This window comes from Sphaeramia orbicularis, chromosome 9 (assembly GCF_902148855.1).
Source record: "Sphaeramia orbicularis chromosome 9, fSphaOr1.1, whole genome shotgun sequence".
Lineage (NCBI taxonomy): Eukaryota > Metazoa > Chordata > Actinopteri > Kurtiformes > Apogonidae > Sphaeramia > Sphaeramia orbicularis.
In genome coordinates, this window is record NC_043965.1 from 27,056,294 (window position 1) to 27,073,657 (window position 17,364).

Here is a 17,364-nt window from a genome sequence, read left to right on the forward strand (position 1 = left end):
TTACTAGTTGGCAGCAACCAATAGTGGGGCACTTCCCACTCATCTCCGTCCAATGAGAATGCAGTCTGCAGCCCAACCCACCTAGAACTGTCACTGATGGGCTAGTGCAGGCAGGATTTAGAGATGTAGGCTTGGCTAATGAACAAGTGAGAGAGCGTAGGTATGTGTGCATGCGTGAGAGTGACTGAGTGAGGCTGGAGCATAATCTGATGAGGATTCCCTCTCTGTGAACCGCAACAAGCAGACACATTGTGGTGTAGTACTCATTAACAGAGACCATCTGACATTCAACACCAACAGTGCAATAAGCCATCCTGTCATCTCGCTCCCACATGTTCACATGCATGCTGCACACACACATACAAACAAACATGCTCACAGCTCTGATCGGCATGTGACAAGGCATTTTTCAGGGCATTAAATCAATCACACTGTCTCCAAAGAATAAGATGATAAGTACGACCATGAGCTGTCAATAAAGTCATTTATTATTTCACACAATGGATAACATGAACAACTTCAACTGTAGTTCTTCTTAATAAGTGCTCAACGCTGCCAGCCAACAGAAGGGTAGCAAAAGAATGAGCTATTCTTTCTGAGGAAAGAGAAATTAAAAAACAAAAAAATTAACCTACAAGATCATGAAAGATAAACATGACCAAAAGCATGCCAGCGGACATGGATATACATATATATTGCATGTATATATGTGCTTAAGACATATATCTGTATGCCAGCAAATGCAAATACAAAATATATGTGTACATTTACACATACATACTGTGGAGGATATATGCATATGCATGCGCATCTAGTATTTACTCTATATGTCAAATATTTGCAGTTTTTAATATTCATACAATGTACAAAAATGCTTCATGAATTAAAAAATTCATTACAAAAAGAAACATATCAAACAATGTACAAGTCTTGCTCCAAATTCAATTGAAATTCAACTTTCAGCTTGTCTAAAATATTTATGCATACAATCAAGTTGAGCATGCAAATAAAGGAAACCCACTCTAGAAAAAGGTTCAAATACACTATGTATACAAACTAAAATATGCCCACACTGTTAGAAGAGCTCACTTTGTGCTCTAAAGAAGTACATTTATTGGTTTTCTCAATGATTTATCTGCACTTTCAGCTTTGAACAACATTATAGCTTAGAACTGTAAAGGATGCTGTGAGGATGACTACATGTACATTTATGAGGCTCTGTCTCACGTGACACCCATTGGGTGCCATGATATCCCATCCTAGTTGCTGTATTGAACTGGTGAGGGTGGACTACAGTAAATTTACCCCGACCACTGATCTAAGATCAAATACTGCTGCGTTGTCTTTGATAAGATGACCAAAGACAAGTTAAAAGATCTCTACATCAGTGCTTAGGGCCCTCCTGTAGCCACTGGTCCAGAGTGGCTGCTAAATACAAAACAAGACTGATGTTGAACCCTCATCACAGCCACATCCCCTCTGCAGTCTCTGCGTAGAGTGAAAGCTCTGGATTAGGACAATACTTGTCAGTGTTAGAAGGCACCGGAGCATTGGCTGGTAGGAAAGACAGACAGGACACACAACACCTGGGGTCTTTAACTCTAGCATCAGAGACTGCTGACTGACCACAGTATGGAGGAGTAAGCTGCCAAGCATGTAGTCTCTACACCTCACGGACCACATATCTAGACCTCATCTTCGCCACAACAGACTGCAGACCCACAGAAAGTCATCTAGCAAAGCAAGGTTAAGCACACTGACATTAGGACGAGTGTATTTTTGGCTATTTCCTCTGAGAACTCCCTCCACACACAACCCTCTTGCTTACTCTTTATGCTACTGCACTGCCCCAGCTGGCTGCAGGCAAAATTGCTGCAAATCAGCTGGGATTCCTATTTTTGGTAGAATACACTACAGTAGGGCTTTTATGCACCAAGAACTTTTAAAGGCAAATTATTTCACCATTTAGCAGTCTGTGCAATTTAATGGACTGGAACATTGACTGCACTGCAGAATTTGTCAAATAGAAAAATCTTCAACTGTAAGTTTACTTAGGTCTAGATCAGTCTTAACAGAGAGAGAAGGTCTACTGTGGTTTTAGGAGATAGCCTCAGCCTAGCCAAGCCCAACCGGGATCCATGCAGGATGGACATACTAACACTATTTACAACAAACACTTCAATACTGTAGTTTTACATCTGGTTAAGGCTGTACTGCATAAAGCTGCAGTAACTATAGTTTTCATGTAATGATAGTCACTTTCTGCACAACTTATTACAAATTATTACTGGTATTATTCACAATTCTTGTAACATGAATTAATTTTATTCAGTAAATAAGACCACTTATTTCTCTTTGTCGTAGGGTGGACCCAGAACAGAAATTCCTTTTAAGGTCATCGCCAGGCACGGCCTGATGCATAGCAAACAACAATGTATGAGAATGTGCTTTCCATGACAACCTCCTCTGTTCCCTCTCTCTTCCCAGCACATTAAAAGCTATATGTTGTGAATAACTGGTCATATACTGGGCAAAATAATTGATCTTAAAGTAGATGTTCAGGACACTGAGTGCAATCGAATCTCTCTGGAAAGAAACACATCTGAAACAGAGTACGTTTCCACTGGTGGAAAGCCAATGCAAGTCAGAAGGCCAGTACAGGATGTGTATTTAATAGAGTAATATCATCTTCAGCAGTCCAGAAACCTAGGAGGAAGCTGACAGACCGACTCAGTGCCCACTGACAGAGGATGCTGACTATGGAAGCTGTGAAGAGACGGAGGCAGTGTCAGGATTCTGATGACTAAGACACATGCGTTGTATGCACAATCATGAACATTTTGGATCAATTTCTGGGACACTCTGCCACTGTGTTTTTCTCAGGTCAAATGTAATTGGTGAGAGAAAGAAACATAAGGCACAAGTTGAACTGCTGCAACTGAGAATCCCACCCCGCCTAAAGAAAAACAGAATCTCCTGAAACAAAACTTCAACATATTTGCCAAAGAAACACTGATCCATTGCTTATATTATGAAATACTTAATTGAGAAAATACCAACCACTACCCAAAGCCACAGATACTGTAAATAGAGTTTAACAAAGGCTTAACATATTGTCACAAAAATCCAAGATGGCTACATTCTGAGTGCACATAGGAATGCTTTACACTGGTGCCAACATGGTGGAGAGTTTGTCAAACTCGTATTTAGATTTTAAATAATACATCCTTACACTGAATACTGAGACTTTGGTTTCTAAATCTAAATACTGTGTTTCTGATTTACTTTCCAAAAATATTTCTAAGGATATGGATTGAAAAATCATGTTAAATAGAAAGACTGGGATTAGCTTTTCAAAACACTGACTGTGAGCCCTCTTCAGCTGAACTGTCCAATCTCGAGTCCGACTAGGGCTTCGGTTTGACGCTTTTGGCTGCGCAGCCTGCATATACAAATTGATTAAAATAATGCATGCTCTCTGGAATGGATATCACCACCACAGAAGGCCAAACATAAGGCTGGAACAAGCATGTAAGTGCTGCATTTGATTGATGCAAGAGTATATTTTTCATAGTGCATTAAACCAATTTTAAGGTTTGCCAAAAACACACCTGATATTCTCTTGTACGCAATGCCCCCTGGATATATACACAGTAATGAGTGTATGAATGAATATGCGGTTCGATCTGTCTGAAAACAAACTTGTCTTGAGTCGCACCCATGTCTGTTTTTGGTTACAAAACAATACACAACTTTCATTGTCTATGGTACAACAAATCTATTTGATATACTGTATGTCAGTACATGTCTATGAGCTGGTTTCCCATTTTACAAGGCAAGCAATAGTGGACATTGTTTCTATGTACAGTCTGGGACAATCTCATCCACCATATTGCCTTTATTTTAGTGCCCAGACAGGCCTGAGCAGGGAGAAAAATGAAGACAGGGTTAGGCAGAGGTACCAAAGCAACAGGAAATGTAAAACATGATTGGGAGTAGTTGAGAGGACAAAGGTGAAAAGAGGTGAGCAGCTAAAGGATTGGGATGAGTGTGGAGCAGGAAGGGGGACAAGGGGTGAGAAGGAGCAACCAGAAAGTATCAGGTACTCCTCTGGAAAAGTAATAAAGTATGGAAGGTACAGACAACTGTGAGAGCAAAAACAGAGATTAGTAATTGGGTAAGGTGGCTTAATAACTGCTGTTTTATCCCACATCTTTGACAAGCTTCCTTAGAAAGACAAAAATAAGCAGAGCTGCACAGTTTTATATAACCATTCCCCTTCCCCTTGCTGGTAAATATATGGCTAAAGCCACATTCAGATACAGTATCATAAAGTACCATACACATCACTGTATCAGATACATAATAATCACATATTATCCTACCCTATCATAAGTACCACACATTTTATAGCATTAGATTCAGTATCAAATAGTACCATATAGTGCCATATTAAATGAAGGTCCAATGAATCCTTAAAAGGCTCATATCTGGTTGGGTTTAGCTGAGGGATGGCACTGTGAGTGTCCCCTCCTTCTGTTCCTCCACTGTCCATCTGTAGTCCAACAAATCAGAGGGGAGAAACAAATCAAAGTGCACCAAGGAGTCCCAGATTTAAGGGCACTGCATCTGTAGGGATGAAACAGCATGGACTCCTCTAACTGCGCTCTGTTTGGTTAGGGAGTTGCTTTCTCCTGCAGGACTATTAACTGGAAGGAGCCCATAACTCGTCCCTGTTGTGGCCCCTGCCTCTGCGTTTTCCACCTTTTGTCAGCGGAGGCACAGCCCGTGCTTGATGCACCACTGTCTCAATTGTTGCTGAGATGGAGTCGTGATTGGAGAACTCCAGAGGCTCAGGGGTCAAACTTGGCCTGAGACTCTGTCGCCCCGGCAGGTCATCACACCTTTCCAGAACAGGCATCCCCAGAGTCCTCCCATCAGCTCTCCTACTGACCAACATGTCCAACCCTCTCCCATCAGCCCGGTCTTCCTCCCTTCTACTGACCAGCCCAGATTCTTCTAGCGGTTGTTTACGGGGCCGTCCTGGCCGCCTTTTGATGACATTGTTTCCTGTTTTGGCTTGTCGCTGCAGGCGCTTGGCACGGAGGATCTTCTGCACATGCTCAAAGTTCAAAGAATGCATCCTCCTCACATCCTTCTGGATCTGTTCCACCTCGCGTCGCTTATATCTCCGCTTACTGGGAACACCTGGGTGAAGAGAGAGCAAGTTGAGTGTGAGTGAGGTGAAACATTACAAGGTAAATAAAGCACAAAACAAGGTATATAAAGAGAAAGCTCTTTTCAAGCTAGTAGTTAAGTCAAGATGAACAGCCTTGGAAAGGCCAGGAAAGACATCATGCCAATTTAGCTCATGGAGAAAACGTCTTTTTTTTGCTTCGAGAGCTTCCTGCTAATTTTGACATATTCATGTAAGCCTTTCAAAGCCCAGCTGAGCCAGGAGAGCAGATCCTATCCTGTAATTGTCTACAAGAGAGCAGAGAGGAGAGGGGAGAGAAGGAGATCCCATTCTGTGAGCAGGAAACCCACAGAAATGTCTCCTTCAACCATTTAATATGTCGCTACACAATAACAACCTTGTGCATCTGGAGCACAGGCTGCCAAAAAGCCACACACACACAAACACACACACACACATATTGACACAGTTATCTACATGCACATAATTACACACAGATACAAACGCAAACACACACATAACCTTACAGAACACACATGCCTAACATGCACAAATACAGAATTCAGCAGTTCAGAATGGCTGAGCAGAAGAAACTGGAGCCATATTGTTTCCTTCACACTGGTGAACCGGGCAGTATGCCCTTTACATGCTGTTCTATCCTTTCTTTCTTTCCCGATCACTCTCATTCTCTTTTCCACTCGACTCTTCATAAGCAGCAATATGCTACTCTCTAATTTTCAATTAAACTGGTAACACTGCACCATTTCATTTCATTTCCTTCTCTATTTCACAAACTGCTTCCTGGTCTTGGTGTGTCTCTGTCATTCTTTTTGTTTCCCATCTCTGTCCCATTTCTTAGTTCCCCCCTCCTTTCTCTCTGGGCAATGTTCCCGGGACTGAGACTGAGCCACAGCCAAAATGGAGGAAAAGCACAATCAGCCACCAGTCCCCAAGCAGTACGCACACAACATGCTAGGTCGCTTTTACTCTTAGCGCTGGATTCCCTGACCAAACCCTTTTTCTTATTGTCCTCCAGAATCCTGCTGATATTGTGAAGCAGACTTCTGCATTTATATCACATGAGAACATCCATTCTACTAAATCTGATCAAAATGTTATACAGCTTTGGCAGCCTTGGAAACTAGCAAAATTAACTATTTCAGTTACAGAAGCCTCAAATACTAACAACCGCCCACAGTATTCTATATGTAACAGCATCATATATCATTTTAATATTTTAAATAAGAATGTAAAAGTCACACCTTTAGAGTCTAGAGGCCCAGGGTTTACGGAGGGGAGATAAAGAGACCTGACCAACCGCCATTTAAAACTCAGGGGAACATCTCTCTATTGTTGCTGAAGAAGTCGGGGCAGACAGTGAAATTAGTCTAATGCAGAAAGCACTAAGTAGCAGTAGTTTATGAGCTGTATAGGAGTGTGCACATGCACAGTCCTCTCTCTCTCACCATACACACAAACACACACGCACACACACACTACAAAGTAGCAGAAATTTATGAGCTGCATACACGGAACATAAAACCGGTGACCTTCAGCAGTGTGAGGGGCCGTATAGCACTGAGGACCTGTTTCTCTGTGGAATAGGAAGTCACTACTACACAGATATAGATACATAAAGTGATTCTGGATGTATTACCATGTGTGAGTACATGAAAGGACATACATGTCTTATATAGAGAGAAAATTCTCTTATTTTAGTGGAGGATGACTGGCTTTAATGCATATATGCATGAGGGATTTCTGTCAGCTGCAGTTAGACCCTTGATTACAAATAAATAAACATCTATACATACACAAACATATCCTAGAATAAAAATAAAACACTTTAAATTAGAGCATACTGAGTATATTAAGAGATTATTTATACACACACATCTGCACACTTAGAGAGTATTAAGAATTTTACATCTGTATCTGAAATTGTGTATCTGTGTGTGTCTGCCTGCATGTGAATGTACATGTATGGTGGTACTGCATGTGTATACACATGCGCCTCTGTTTTAATTGGACTAAAGCTGTGAAGTGAAGCAGTAAGTCATGGCAGAGGAGGGGCAGAGGGAATGGGGAAAGGAGAGGGTACTGGGGGAAAGAGGGGGAGGGGAGATGGGGGAAAAACAGAAAGAGAAAGGGAAGAAGGAAAAGGAGATAGTAGTGGGAGGGTGAGGAAGAGGAGGAGTAACAAGGGGAAGTGTGAGTGTTGATGTGGGGATTGCAAGAGAGATGCAAAGGAAAGCAAGGGCAAGAACTGCAGAAACAGCACAAGAGGGAAAGAGAAGGACGTGGAAGGTATAAAAGGTATAACAAGACTGGAGGGAAACATGGACAAGGGGGGGATGTGTGCGGCGTTGGGGGGGGGGGGGGGGGTTGTATATGAGTCATCCGTCCTGGATCCCCTGGGGTGGGGGGTGTATTCTAACTGAGCCCCTGGCTTCTCCTCCCCGCCACTGGACTAGGCCCCAGTCATTAAACCCCTGGCTGCTAGCCAGCTCTTTTAACACAGGCAAGGGCCTTTTACGGCGTGTCTGTAGAAAATAAATCACACTGTGTGAATAATATATCTCTGGCAAAGGCATTGGCAGGAGAGGAGGAAGGGAGGGAGGGAGGGGAAGAAGGAGAGATTGGTGAATTATAGTCATCTCCATCCATGCATTACGTTCTCTCTATCCCCAGCCAGATGTGCTCAAAGACAGCTGAATACAGAATGTACTAAAATACCCATTAGTTAGGTAGCAAGATTTTTGGGCTACCCTGCTTCTTTGTCTTTTTAAAATCCCATTAATGCTGTTATGCAGCATGTTCACAAATAGGATTCACCTTGACAATTAAGCCACTATCTACATTTAAAATTTGAACACCAGCAAATAACAACCTTGCTATCACTAGGGAACAGAATAATATACTGAGCACCAATTATTTTTGCAAATATGCTCTGGATTTAGCTATGTAAAAAGTCCAGTAGCCTTAGTGAGTTAAGTTTAGAGCAAAGTAATTTATACTGTTTATGGAGCATATATGTATTTTCCCTGCTGTCTCCCTAAAATATGCATCAGCTGCAGTGCTGCATGCACATCTAGCATTCCAGCAGCTGACTTAAGCCCTGCATTATATTTATTGCATGTGTGTACTGTAGGATACACTGTAGGAATATTTTCAGTCTTAATGACCTGTTCATAGATACATGCAAACACGCTAAGTCTCACTGATTTTGCTTTTGTTATGAGATCTATACAAGGCACTCCACTGCTGACCTAAGCAACTGTTAATTCCAGTGAAACATTTCTTGTTGGTGGTTTACAGAAAAGCTATTTCACAGGTGAACCAGAGGTGGCTATAAGAAAAGTGGTGGTAAGGGAATTAGGCTAACCTCACACCCCTAAAACATTACCAACCAATGCATTTTAACTTGCCATCCTTTTCAATTTGCCCATCGTGGTTTCTGTTTGCGGCAAAAGGGGATTGAATTCCCTTATAAAGATTAAAATGATCAGGTAATCCTATTATGAATTGTTCTTACCAGCAAGGGAGGCACTGGCACACTTGGTCATCTGTCCTGGCTCCTGCCTGGCAGTTTGAAATGACATTAAGCCCTGATCTCCAAACACGGCGAGCCTTGTTTTCCTGCTCCTCCCACTGCAATCATCCTCCCGTGACCCCAAAAAAACATCAGAAGTTGACTCTGACCGTTGTGATTGGCTACTGTAGCTGCTCATGAAGCTTTTCATTGGCTGCCCAGTCTGACGGGAGTGGAACTGGCTGTCAGCAAGAGTGTGCGTGGACAGTTGATCTGATTCAAACATCCCTATACTAGATCCCAGACTTGGGGCTCTTCCACTGCCTCTCTGCTTGTCTAGATGCTTTGAAGAGCCCTGACTGACCAAGTCCCTCCTGTCACTCAGCATGCTGAGACGTGCATTGGTCTTAGCTCCACTGAAGAGTCCTCCCAGATCCTGCCTGTCTCGTGGAGAAAGGAGTGGTTCATCCTTGTGCTTGTGTTTGTGCTTATGTTTCCTCTTATGTAGGCGAACCCCTGCAAGACCACCTGCGCTGCTTCCGCCCAAGGACCCCAGGCTCTCTCCTCTTATAGAAGCCCCCTGTAGTGAGCCACTCGTACCACGAAGCTTGGCCCCTGGCTGAAGCTTTGAGTGCCCACCTGAATGGAAAGCTTTGGGAGGGGGGACAGCAGGCCTCATGAAAGGAGATGAAGGTGCAGGTCCTAGAGAGTGGTGGGGCAGGTAGAATGGGGGAGCAGGCGGGAAGTAGCCCAGACTCAGAGGGGGTGCGTAAGGCATGGCATAGGGTGCTGCATAGTAATTTCCCCCTGCCAGTGGATAACCATATCCTTGAACAAAAGGCAGCTTCGATGTGATTGGCTCGCTGGCTTTGGCTGGACGACCGCGCCTCCTCTTAGCCTTCAGGTCGGCACTCCTTCGGAGGTACGGGCTGGAGTCACAGGGGTAGGAGTCATAGGTAACAGGGTAGTAATGATGGAAGTTCAGACGGAAAATGGAGGGATATGGGTGCTGGGGGTAGCAGGTGTATCGCCGATGAGACACTCGGAGCTGCTGGAGCTTCAGTACAACCTAAAAAAAAAGAAAACACATTTAGATACTGTACACCGTGCATATATGAACTTGTGGATTACTAGGCTTTGTAATATAGTGTTTCTAACCTCTTCCAGTTCAGAGAGAAAGTGAAGATGATCCCGACTCTGTAAGCACTTCCTCTTCCGCCGATGATGTTTTTGCTTCTTCTCCTGCTGCGTCAGAAAGTTGTCCACAGCAGTCACTTGCCGTTCACAGTGTGTCCTGCTTCCCCTGCTGGATGCTTCCAGAGCTGCTGCCTCAGCAGACTCAAATCCACACAGGTCAAATGAGTACCTGTACAAACAGTACAAAAGAATAAAATTACACCAAAAGGAAAGCAGGAAAAAAAACAGATAAAGACTATAAAAGAAACTTAAGGAAATGGAAACAACTGTAGTGATAGCAGCTTACTGCACCTGCGTCTAGAAGCAGGGCCCTTCTCAGTTTGATCCGATGTGCTGTTGTTATCTGTCCCAATTCCACTATCACTGGGAATAGTCTCCTCACTGTGGGACTCACTGATGGGGGACAGGGTCACCTCCTTCACTGATGCACCCTCAGACAGATGGGAGGGTGAATTAGCCAGAAGGCGTGGAGGAGACAATTTCCACCCTCCAGAGAGGAAGCCCCTTCCCAATGGCTTAGAGGGGAGGGCAGAAATGGGCTGCAGACTGGGCATAGTGGCATCAGAGTGGATGGCCCTTAGTGATGGAGCACTAGAGCTGGGAGAGGAGGTGGTGGAAGGCACTACAGGGCTCTCATAGAGACTGGATGCAGAAACAGAAAAAGGAGGCTTCTCTCTTGTAGCTTTGGGGGGGTTAGAGTCTTGGGTTTCTGCCCGGGGTTTCCTTCCTCGCTTCTTGCCAATGTAGATGGTTCCTCTCTTGCTGACATTTATCTGTTTTCCCAGTCGAGCCTCGATTGTGGATGCCATAGCACTCATAGCTGAGGTAACAGGGGCAGAAGGTGATTTCAGAGCAAGAGTGCCACTCTGACTGGAACCAGAGAGAATCTCATTCAAGATGCTCTGCATTTTCCCAAGCTTCATCTTATTCACTGGTCTGGAATGGCCCCTGCCACGCTTTAGTTTCAGGCTGTTAGAACTAGCGCTGGTGGAGGCCATTTGCACTAATGTGTTTAAAGTGTGTGTCTTCCTCCTGCGGCTTAGCCCTGTGGAGGATTCCTGTGCCAGTGGGCTCGGGGGTGATGTGGATGTGCCCTCGTGGATGGTCTCCACTGTTAGAAGGGGCTGTTTCTTGGGGCGTCCTCGTTTCCTCTTGATGGGCGTGTGAACAGTCAAGCTGTCAGTGTTGGTGTAGAGGGGACTAGAAGGAGTAATAGGAAATGCTGAGGGTGGGTCTGTTAAGGCTGATGGGCTCCCCCGGATGTCCCTTTGTGGTGACATGAGATTGGTGTGGCTTTTAGCTTTCAGATATGACCACCTATCCTTGGCTTTTGTTGGTCGGGAGCTCGTTGTAGAGCTGATGCTGTGGCTTGGGCTCGGACTCAGGGTTGACCTAGGTCTAGGACTGGGACTAGGGCTAATGTTAGCCCTAGGTTTAGGGCTGGGACTTGGACTGATGTTTGTCCTGGGGCTGGGGTTTGGGCTTGGGAGTCTGGGATTTATAGTAGGACTAGGTTTGTTCATATTGTTGTGAGTAGGCTCTCTGTGTTTAACGGTATCTGAGCTGATCTTCGGGCGACCGACTGGATTCTTTTTCATTCTGTTTATACTCAGAGCTATGTCTGGGTCAGGTCCACTCCCAGTCTCTCTTCTGTCTGCCCTCTCTCCTTTTTCTCTTTTATCGCCTTTATCTGATCTTTCCATTTTCTCCATCCTCTCACTGCTGAAATCTGCCTGACTTGTGAACCGAGAATCATTTTTGTGAGCCTCCAACTTGTGTGCTACTTTGGGCTCCGGGGGCCCAGACTGGTGCTTCTCTGTAGTGTCAGAGTCCTGCCGTTGATGTGACTGCTCCTCTACAGGAAACGAATCGTCGAAAGAAGGCCTCCTTCTCCTCTTTCTTCCTTTGCCTTCCTCTGTCAGCATGGGCATCCCCCTGTCCTCCTCATCTGTTCTCCTCCCAGCAATGGCTCGCTCTCTTTCTTCTTTTCTCCTCTCTTCTCTTTCCTCATGGAAGAGCTCAGCTGTCTCCTCTTGCCTGTACTTCTGCCTGTCTTCTGAATTACTTGGGCTCTCCGATCCTTTCTCTGGCTGTTTTCCCCAAGGTGTATCACCACTGTGGGGATTGCAGAGCATCCTCTGGGAGTCCTTCCTGCCGTACTTCCTCTTGATGTTCCCAAAGAGCTGTTCACTGACCTCTTGCAAACCCCTTCCCCTGGAGAGAAGCAACAGAGAAAAACGATGAAGAAATGAACGAGGGAGGAAGATCCTATATTTCACTGTGGCACCAGAACCAGTAAAACAATTACTGTGTTTTTGGGTCACTATACATAAGAGTGATTAATACCAGAAGACTCACATGAGCTATCATGGCTTCCACACCCAAGTTGAATATTTTTTAATGTGACAGACAATATCATAGTTGGGACATCTTGATATTTGCTTCCTGATATTTGCTAATTAAATCACTTACTGGATGGTAACAGTTTGATGAATGTGATTAAATTATCACTTCTTCATTTCATTTCAGTTTTCATTATTACAGCAAATAAGTTTCCGAAGGAAAAATACTTATCTGTATGTGGAATTCCCAAATGAAAGTATCTAAAAATTGTTATGCTGATTTTCTTGACTTTTGAGCATATGTACAGTATATCAAACATTTCCAGTGATGTTTAAATTTGGACTAAAAAGATAATAAAGTACATATGTGTAGGGTTTAGTTGTGAAAGGTAATAAAGAAAGTGGTGGTGATCTACAGTCCATGGCATTGAAATCGTCACTGCTATTGTTTTGACTGGGAGATGCCTAGCAACAGAAAATGCATACTTTCAGTAACTGACAATACATAATACATACTGTGTTTCTAGACAAAATGATACACCACAAGTGAATCACACCTGCTGAGAGAGGTCAGGTTGAGAATACTGGCGTCAGTGACCACTGGTAACTGCAGGTCTGGAGTCGGGGACCTTTGAGGTGAGGGGCTCCGTGTTGTTCGTGAGAAAGGTTGGGTTTGATCAAGCAAAGTACTCCTGTTGGCTCCTGTCAGCTCTCTGGCTGGCCCTGAATCTGCAGGATTGGCTGGAGATGTAGATGATACCGTGGAGGAGATCCAGTCTGGATTGATTTGGTGTTGATGTGCATGACTGTTTTGGAATTGTTGTGTCAGAGTGTGCTGTGTTTGCTGTGTGTGTGAGAGTGTGTGTGTGGGAAGGAGGGCGCTGCGAAGCTGGTGTTTGGGTGGAGTGTGATCTCCCAGAAGTTGCAGCAGGCCTCCCTCTCTCTGCTCAGGCATTCTGAACTGGCGCTCGTATGTCTGAAGAAAACAGAAAAGAAACTGGTTACTACATAGTGTACATATTCCAGTCACAAGATGTCTTTATATAGCTAGTGGGGATTGACATAATGTAATATTCTACTAATTTATTTTTTATCTTTATATCTTTAGAGCCAATCTTTACAGATATTAACACAGTTGTGAAGATAGTCCCATTTTTCACAGCACATACTATCAGTGATTTGTTGCGCTCTGATATGGCATTCTTCCCCTTTCACGGCAGGACTGAGCCTTTTAATACATCATGTTGAATGGGCAAACAGTGTGCAACAAAACAATAGGCTTGTTTACAGAGCAATTAAATTCCTGTGGCAAGGATGTTGCATGCTGTGAGAGCCGGGGGGATAGAGATGGCAATGTCTGACTACACAGTATTAAAAACAGTAGCCTCTCTTCACTGTGTCCCTAACCGCCCTGTCACTTGCAGTAAACACAGTCGAACCTAAAACTGTAAATATAATTTCAATTTTATGACCAGGAGAAAAATGTACTAGGCTGTACATTTTTTCAAAAAAGAGCCACTGTTCTGTAGTCAACCCCCATTCTCCCATTCTCACACTACATTTTTCAACCTAAAACTGAAAATGCAAAAGCTTTAGGCACTATACAAGATGGCATTCCTCTGCTTAGTGTATCACTGCTGTATAATCAGTGTACTGCTGGAAGATGAGAAATAGAGCAGCGGATGGCCTTTGTGGTTTAGCCTGTTATTAACAGACTCAGTATGACGCAACAAGACACTGTTCTGCTGCGCTGCAGGGAGATGTAACCTAACCACAGGCCTGCCTCTCAGCATGTAGACACAGGCATGCAAGGACTCATGCACATACTCACACATTCACAGGGTGGGTGTACACTTTTGAAACACTTTACAAAATCCTGATTTCACACATAAAAGCACAAGATGTTAATGTTTCAGAAATTTACAGCTGCAAACGCTCCAAGGCGCACAGACAGGTTCACCAATTTTACCCTCAATATTGCAGCGTTCTTTCAGATGATTAGCTCTTGCTCCCTGCAGACGTACACATACACAACTACTTGCACACACACCATGGAAAAATACAATGGAGTTATTGTGAGAGTGAAATTATTAACAACGAGCACTTAATTTATTCCGTCTTCTAACTCTACTACTGTTCTGTTCTATTCTCATTTCATCAATCACTTAAAATTCTTTATCCCTATCCAGATATTTCCTCATTTTTCCTTGACACTGAATGTAGACAGTGTATATCAGCCAAACTGAAAATGCACACACTAACAAGTGCAACGACACATGATGAAATGATGAGAACGCACACAGACAAACTTACCATCCTAAATTATTAACAGTTCTAGAAAATGCACATGCTGATACACACATACAGACTCTCGTCTACCTCCTGGACATGCTGTTGTGGTATCCTTTTAGTTCCGAGATGTATGTGTGCGTAGGTAAGTGTAAATGTGTGTGTCCACACGGTGACACTGGAGACGAAACGCTGGGAGTCCACAGAGGGGTAAAATGACAGACACCTGATATACGCATGCTTTCTCATTTAACCTGTCCTAGAATACCTGCTGCTTCAGATTAAAGGACGACAGAAAAAAAAGAGACACAGATAGATGGAGGCTGTCTGAGTGTAACCAACAGACTTAGACATGAACCACACACATACATACATACAAAACATATCCTCCCCACTAACCACCAAATAACCACAGAGAGATAATAAAAAGAGGAGGCACAGACACTTTTCCTAGTAGAGAGAGGAGCCAAAAAGAAGACAAGGAAAAAATAGAAATTGGGAGCTCACCACTCCCCCCTCTTCAATTGGCACCAGTTCAGCTTTTTGTTCTTGGTTCCCTGCCTTCTACCACCCTTTCCGCCTTCTTTCCTCCTCCTCTATACCTCTAAACACACCATGAAGCTTTTCCAGGGAAAACACACTCACTGTCTGATATTCACACAAGCAAATATAAATAGTGGTCATTAAGATCAAGGTACTCCCATGGTGGTTGTTGTCAACATAGTGTGAAAAAAGAGCTGCTTTTTCTTTCTTTTCAAACTGGGTCACCTATGGTCACTCTTACAATAGACTTTTAATTAATTCACATTTATTGTACTGACCATATTTCTCTAGTGCATGTTTTGCACTTCACTACAGGTTCTATTGTGTGCATTATAAAACTGTATTTTGACACTGTCATTTACTTAGACTACACTGGTCTTGTCTTTTGCAGTGTAAATATAGACTGTCTTCTGTCTGTGCTACTGTTGGCTTGCAGCAGGGGGCAGCGGTCAGGAAATCAGCGCTATCATGGAGTCTGACCCTGAAGTAACACACAAACTTGAGGCTTCAACCTTTTTGACACTGTCCCTCTAGTGGAAGTCTCCGCTGATCAATTACAGATAAGAAAAAAGGCCATGCCAAAACAGACTCAAAGCATGTTTAAAGCTCAATGTATTTGATCTGATCTAGAATAACAGAGCAACTCTCCCTCGAGGCTCAAAAACCCATCTTAAGGCTGTGATCTGGGGTTAAGGGTCATACTCCACAGCTAGGTCAACAACCTTCTCTAGGATGTCTTCCTTTGGATCAGCACTGTAACAACATGGTTTGGCCGTCCTAGGCAAACACAAATACAGGCAGATATGGAGCTGCAAATTCCTTCCCACTGGTGATATAACCATCCGATAAGGTCAGAGCTCAGCAGAGGAGGTCATGGGTAATATGTGACTAAGTGCTGCAATCGCACAACTGAAACTCACTGAGTCAGCATGTTTACTGAAAAATTTGTGAGTGTATGTCACTTTTACAGTCAGCAGGCGGTTATAAAAACCCTGATCTGGATGTACTAAGTTGTACTGTAGTTTGACATGAGCGGAGGTATTTGACAGCCCCTCCTGTCCTTTCCTCTCCTGCAGCCTCTCGTTTTCCACTGTTGAATAAACTCAAACTCAGAGTGAAGCAGAACTTCTCCCTCACTTAGACACACAGACACACACAGACATATGAACACCGAGCACCCAAGCTGCACCATTATACTGGGAAAGAACACCCTAAACAGGCACACCCAAATCTCACAACCCAGCACACATATACCCACATATACACTAGAAAACATATACACAAACTCTATGCACACACACACACACACAAACACACTGCCCTTCAAATAGTTTTTCGCAGCCTTTTATTTGGCTGCACGCCCGGTGGTTAGAGTGTTTCATTTTTCCCTGTGTATGGAACTGGGCAGCTGTCCAGACAGACACACAAAGAGAAAGAGAGAGGCACACAGAAAGAGAGAGAGAGAGAGAGAGAGAGAGAGGAGAGAGAGGAGAGGAGAGAGAGAGAGAGAGAGAGAAATAGAGGGGGGAGCAGCAAAGAGGGAGGGAAGAAGAGGACCTGCCGAAAAACAGGAGAGTGGTGCCTAGACCCGTTTACGACTACTTCCCTCCAAAACCTTATGATTGATACGATCCTCTCTGTTTCTCGCTCTTGCTCCTTGTCACACACACTCTCCTTGGCTTTGACACCATGCTGTCTCCTTCTGCCCTGTGGCCCCGTGTACTGGCCCCCCACCCCACCCCACTCCCAGCCCGCCCTTCTCCTCATCTTATCCCTCCTTTTCTTCTTCTTTTCTCTTTTCTGGAGCTGACCATTCTCCCCCTGTGGGAACTACCCCCCACCCACCCGCCAACCCCACACCCGCCTGCCCGCTTCTCTCTAGCTCCATTCAGAGCTTCGCTTCTCTCTGATCTGTGTTTCTGACAGCTCTGCGCGCACGCACACACACACACACACACACACACACACAGAGCTCCTCTGCAAACAAACACCATGAATACTAACACGGCTTTGTGTCCACAGCACATAAAACTGGGTAGAAGAAGAGGGAGGAGGGAGGTGGGGAGGATTCAGAGAAAAGGAGGGAAAAGCGATGGAGGAGAAAAGAGGAGCTGTAGCACTGTGTTGATCTTGTGACCACTCTCACAGACCACCCCCTCCCTCCCTTTGCCCCCCCTTCCATCCCTGTTTCTCGTTCTCTCGTTCTTCCCACCAGTTCTCCCGGGAATAAAGACTTCCATTCATGCGCCTGTGGAGACCCACAG

The 17,364-nt window shown here is 44.2% G+C and overlaps 1 protein-coding gene across 2 annotated transcripts in view; it reads right to left on the minus strand.

Moving 5' to 3' along the window:
- Positions 1 to 467: 467 nt before the first annotated feature.
- setbp1 (SET binding protein 1) overlaps positions 468 to 17,364 on the minus strand; it is a 35,295-nt gene continuing 18,398 nt past the window's right edge. Inside the window, exons 2-6 of one of the 2 annotated variants that reach the window (XM_030142712.1) lie at positions 12,826 to 13,244; positions 10,218 to 12,140; positions 9,888 to 10,095; positions 8,733 to 9,798; positions 468 to 5,208 (exon numbers count right to left, since the gene is read on the minus strand). In XM_030142712.1, the coding sequence (XP_029998572.1) occupies positions 4,706 to 5,208; positions 8,733 to 9,798; positions 9,888 to 10,095; positions 10,218 to 12,140; positions 12,826 to 13,244 (4,119 nt within the window). In that variant the 3' untranslated portion in view covers positions 468 to 4,705. The remainder of the gene's footprint in view (positions 5,209 to 8,732; positions 9,799 to 9,887; positions 10,096 to 10,217; positions 12,141 to 12,825; positions 13,245 to 17,364) is intronic. The other variant, XM_030142711.1, reaches the window with a different exon arrangement.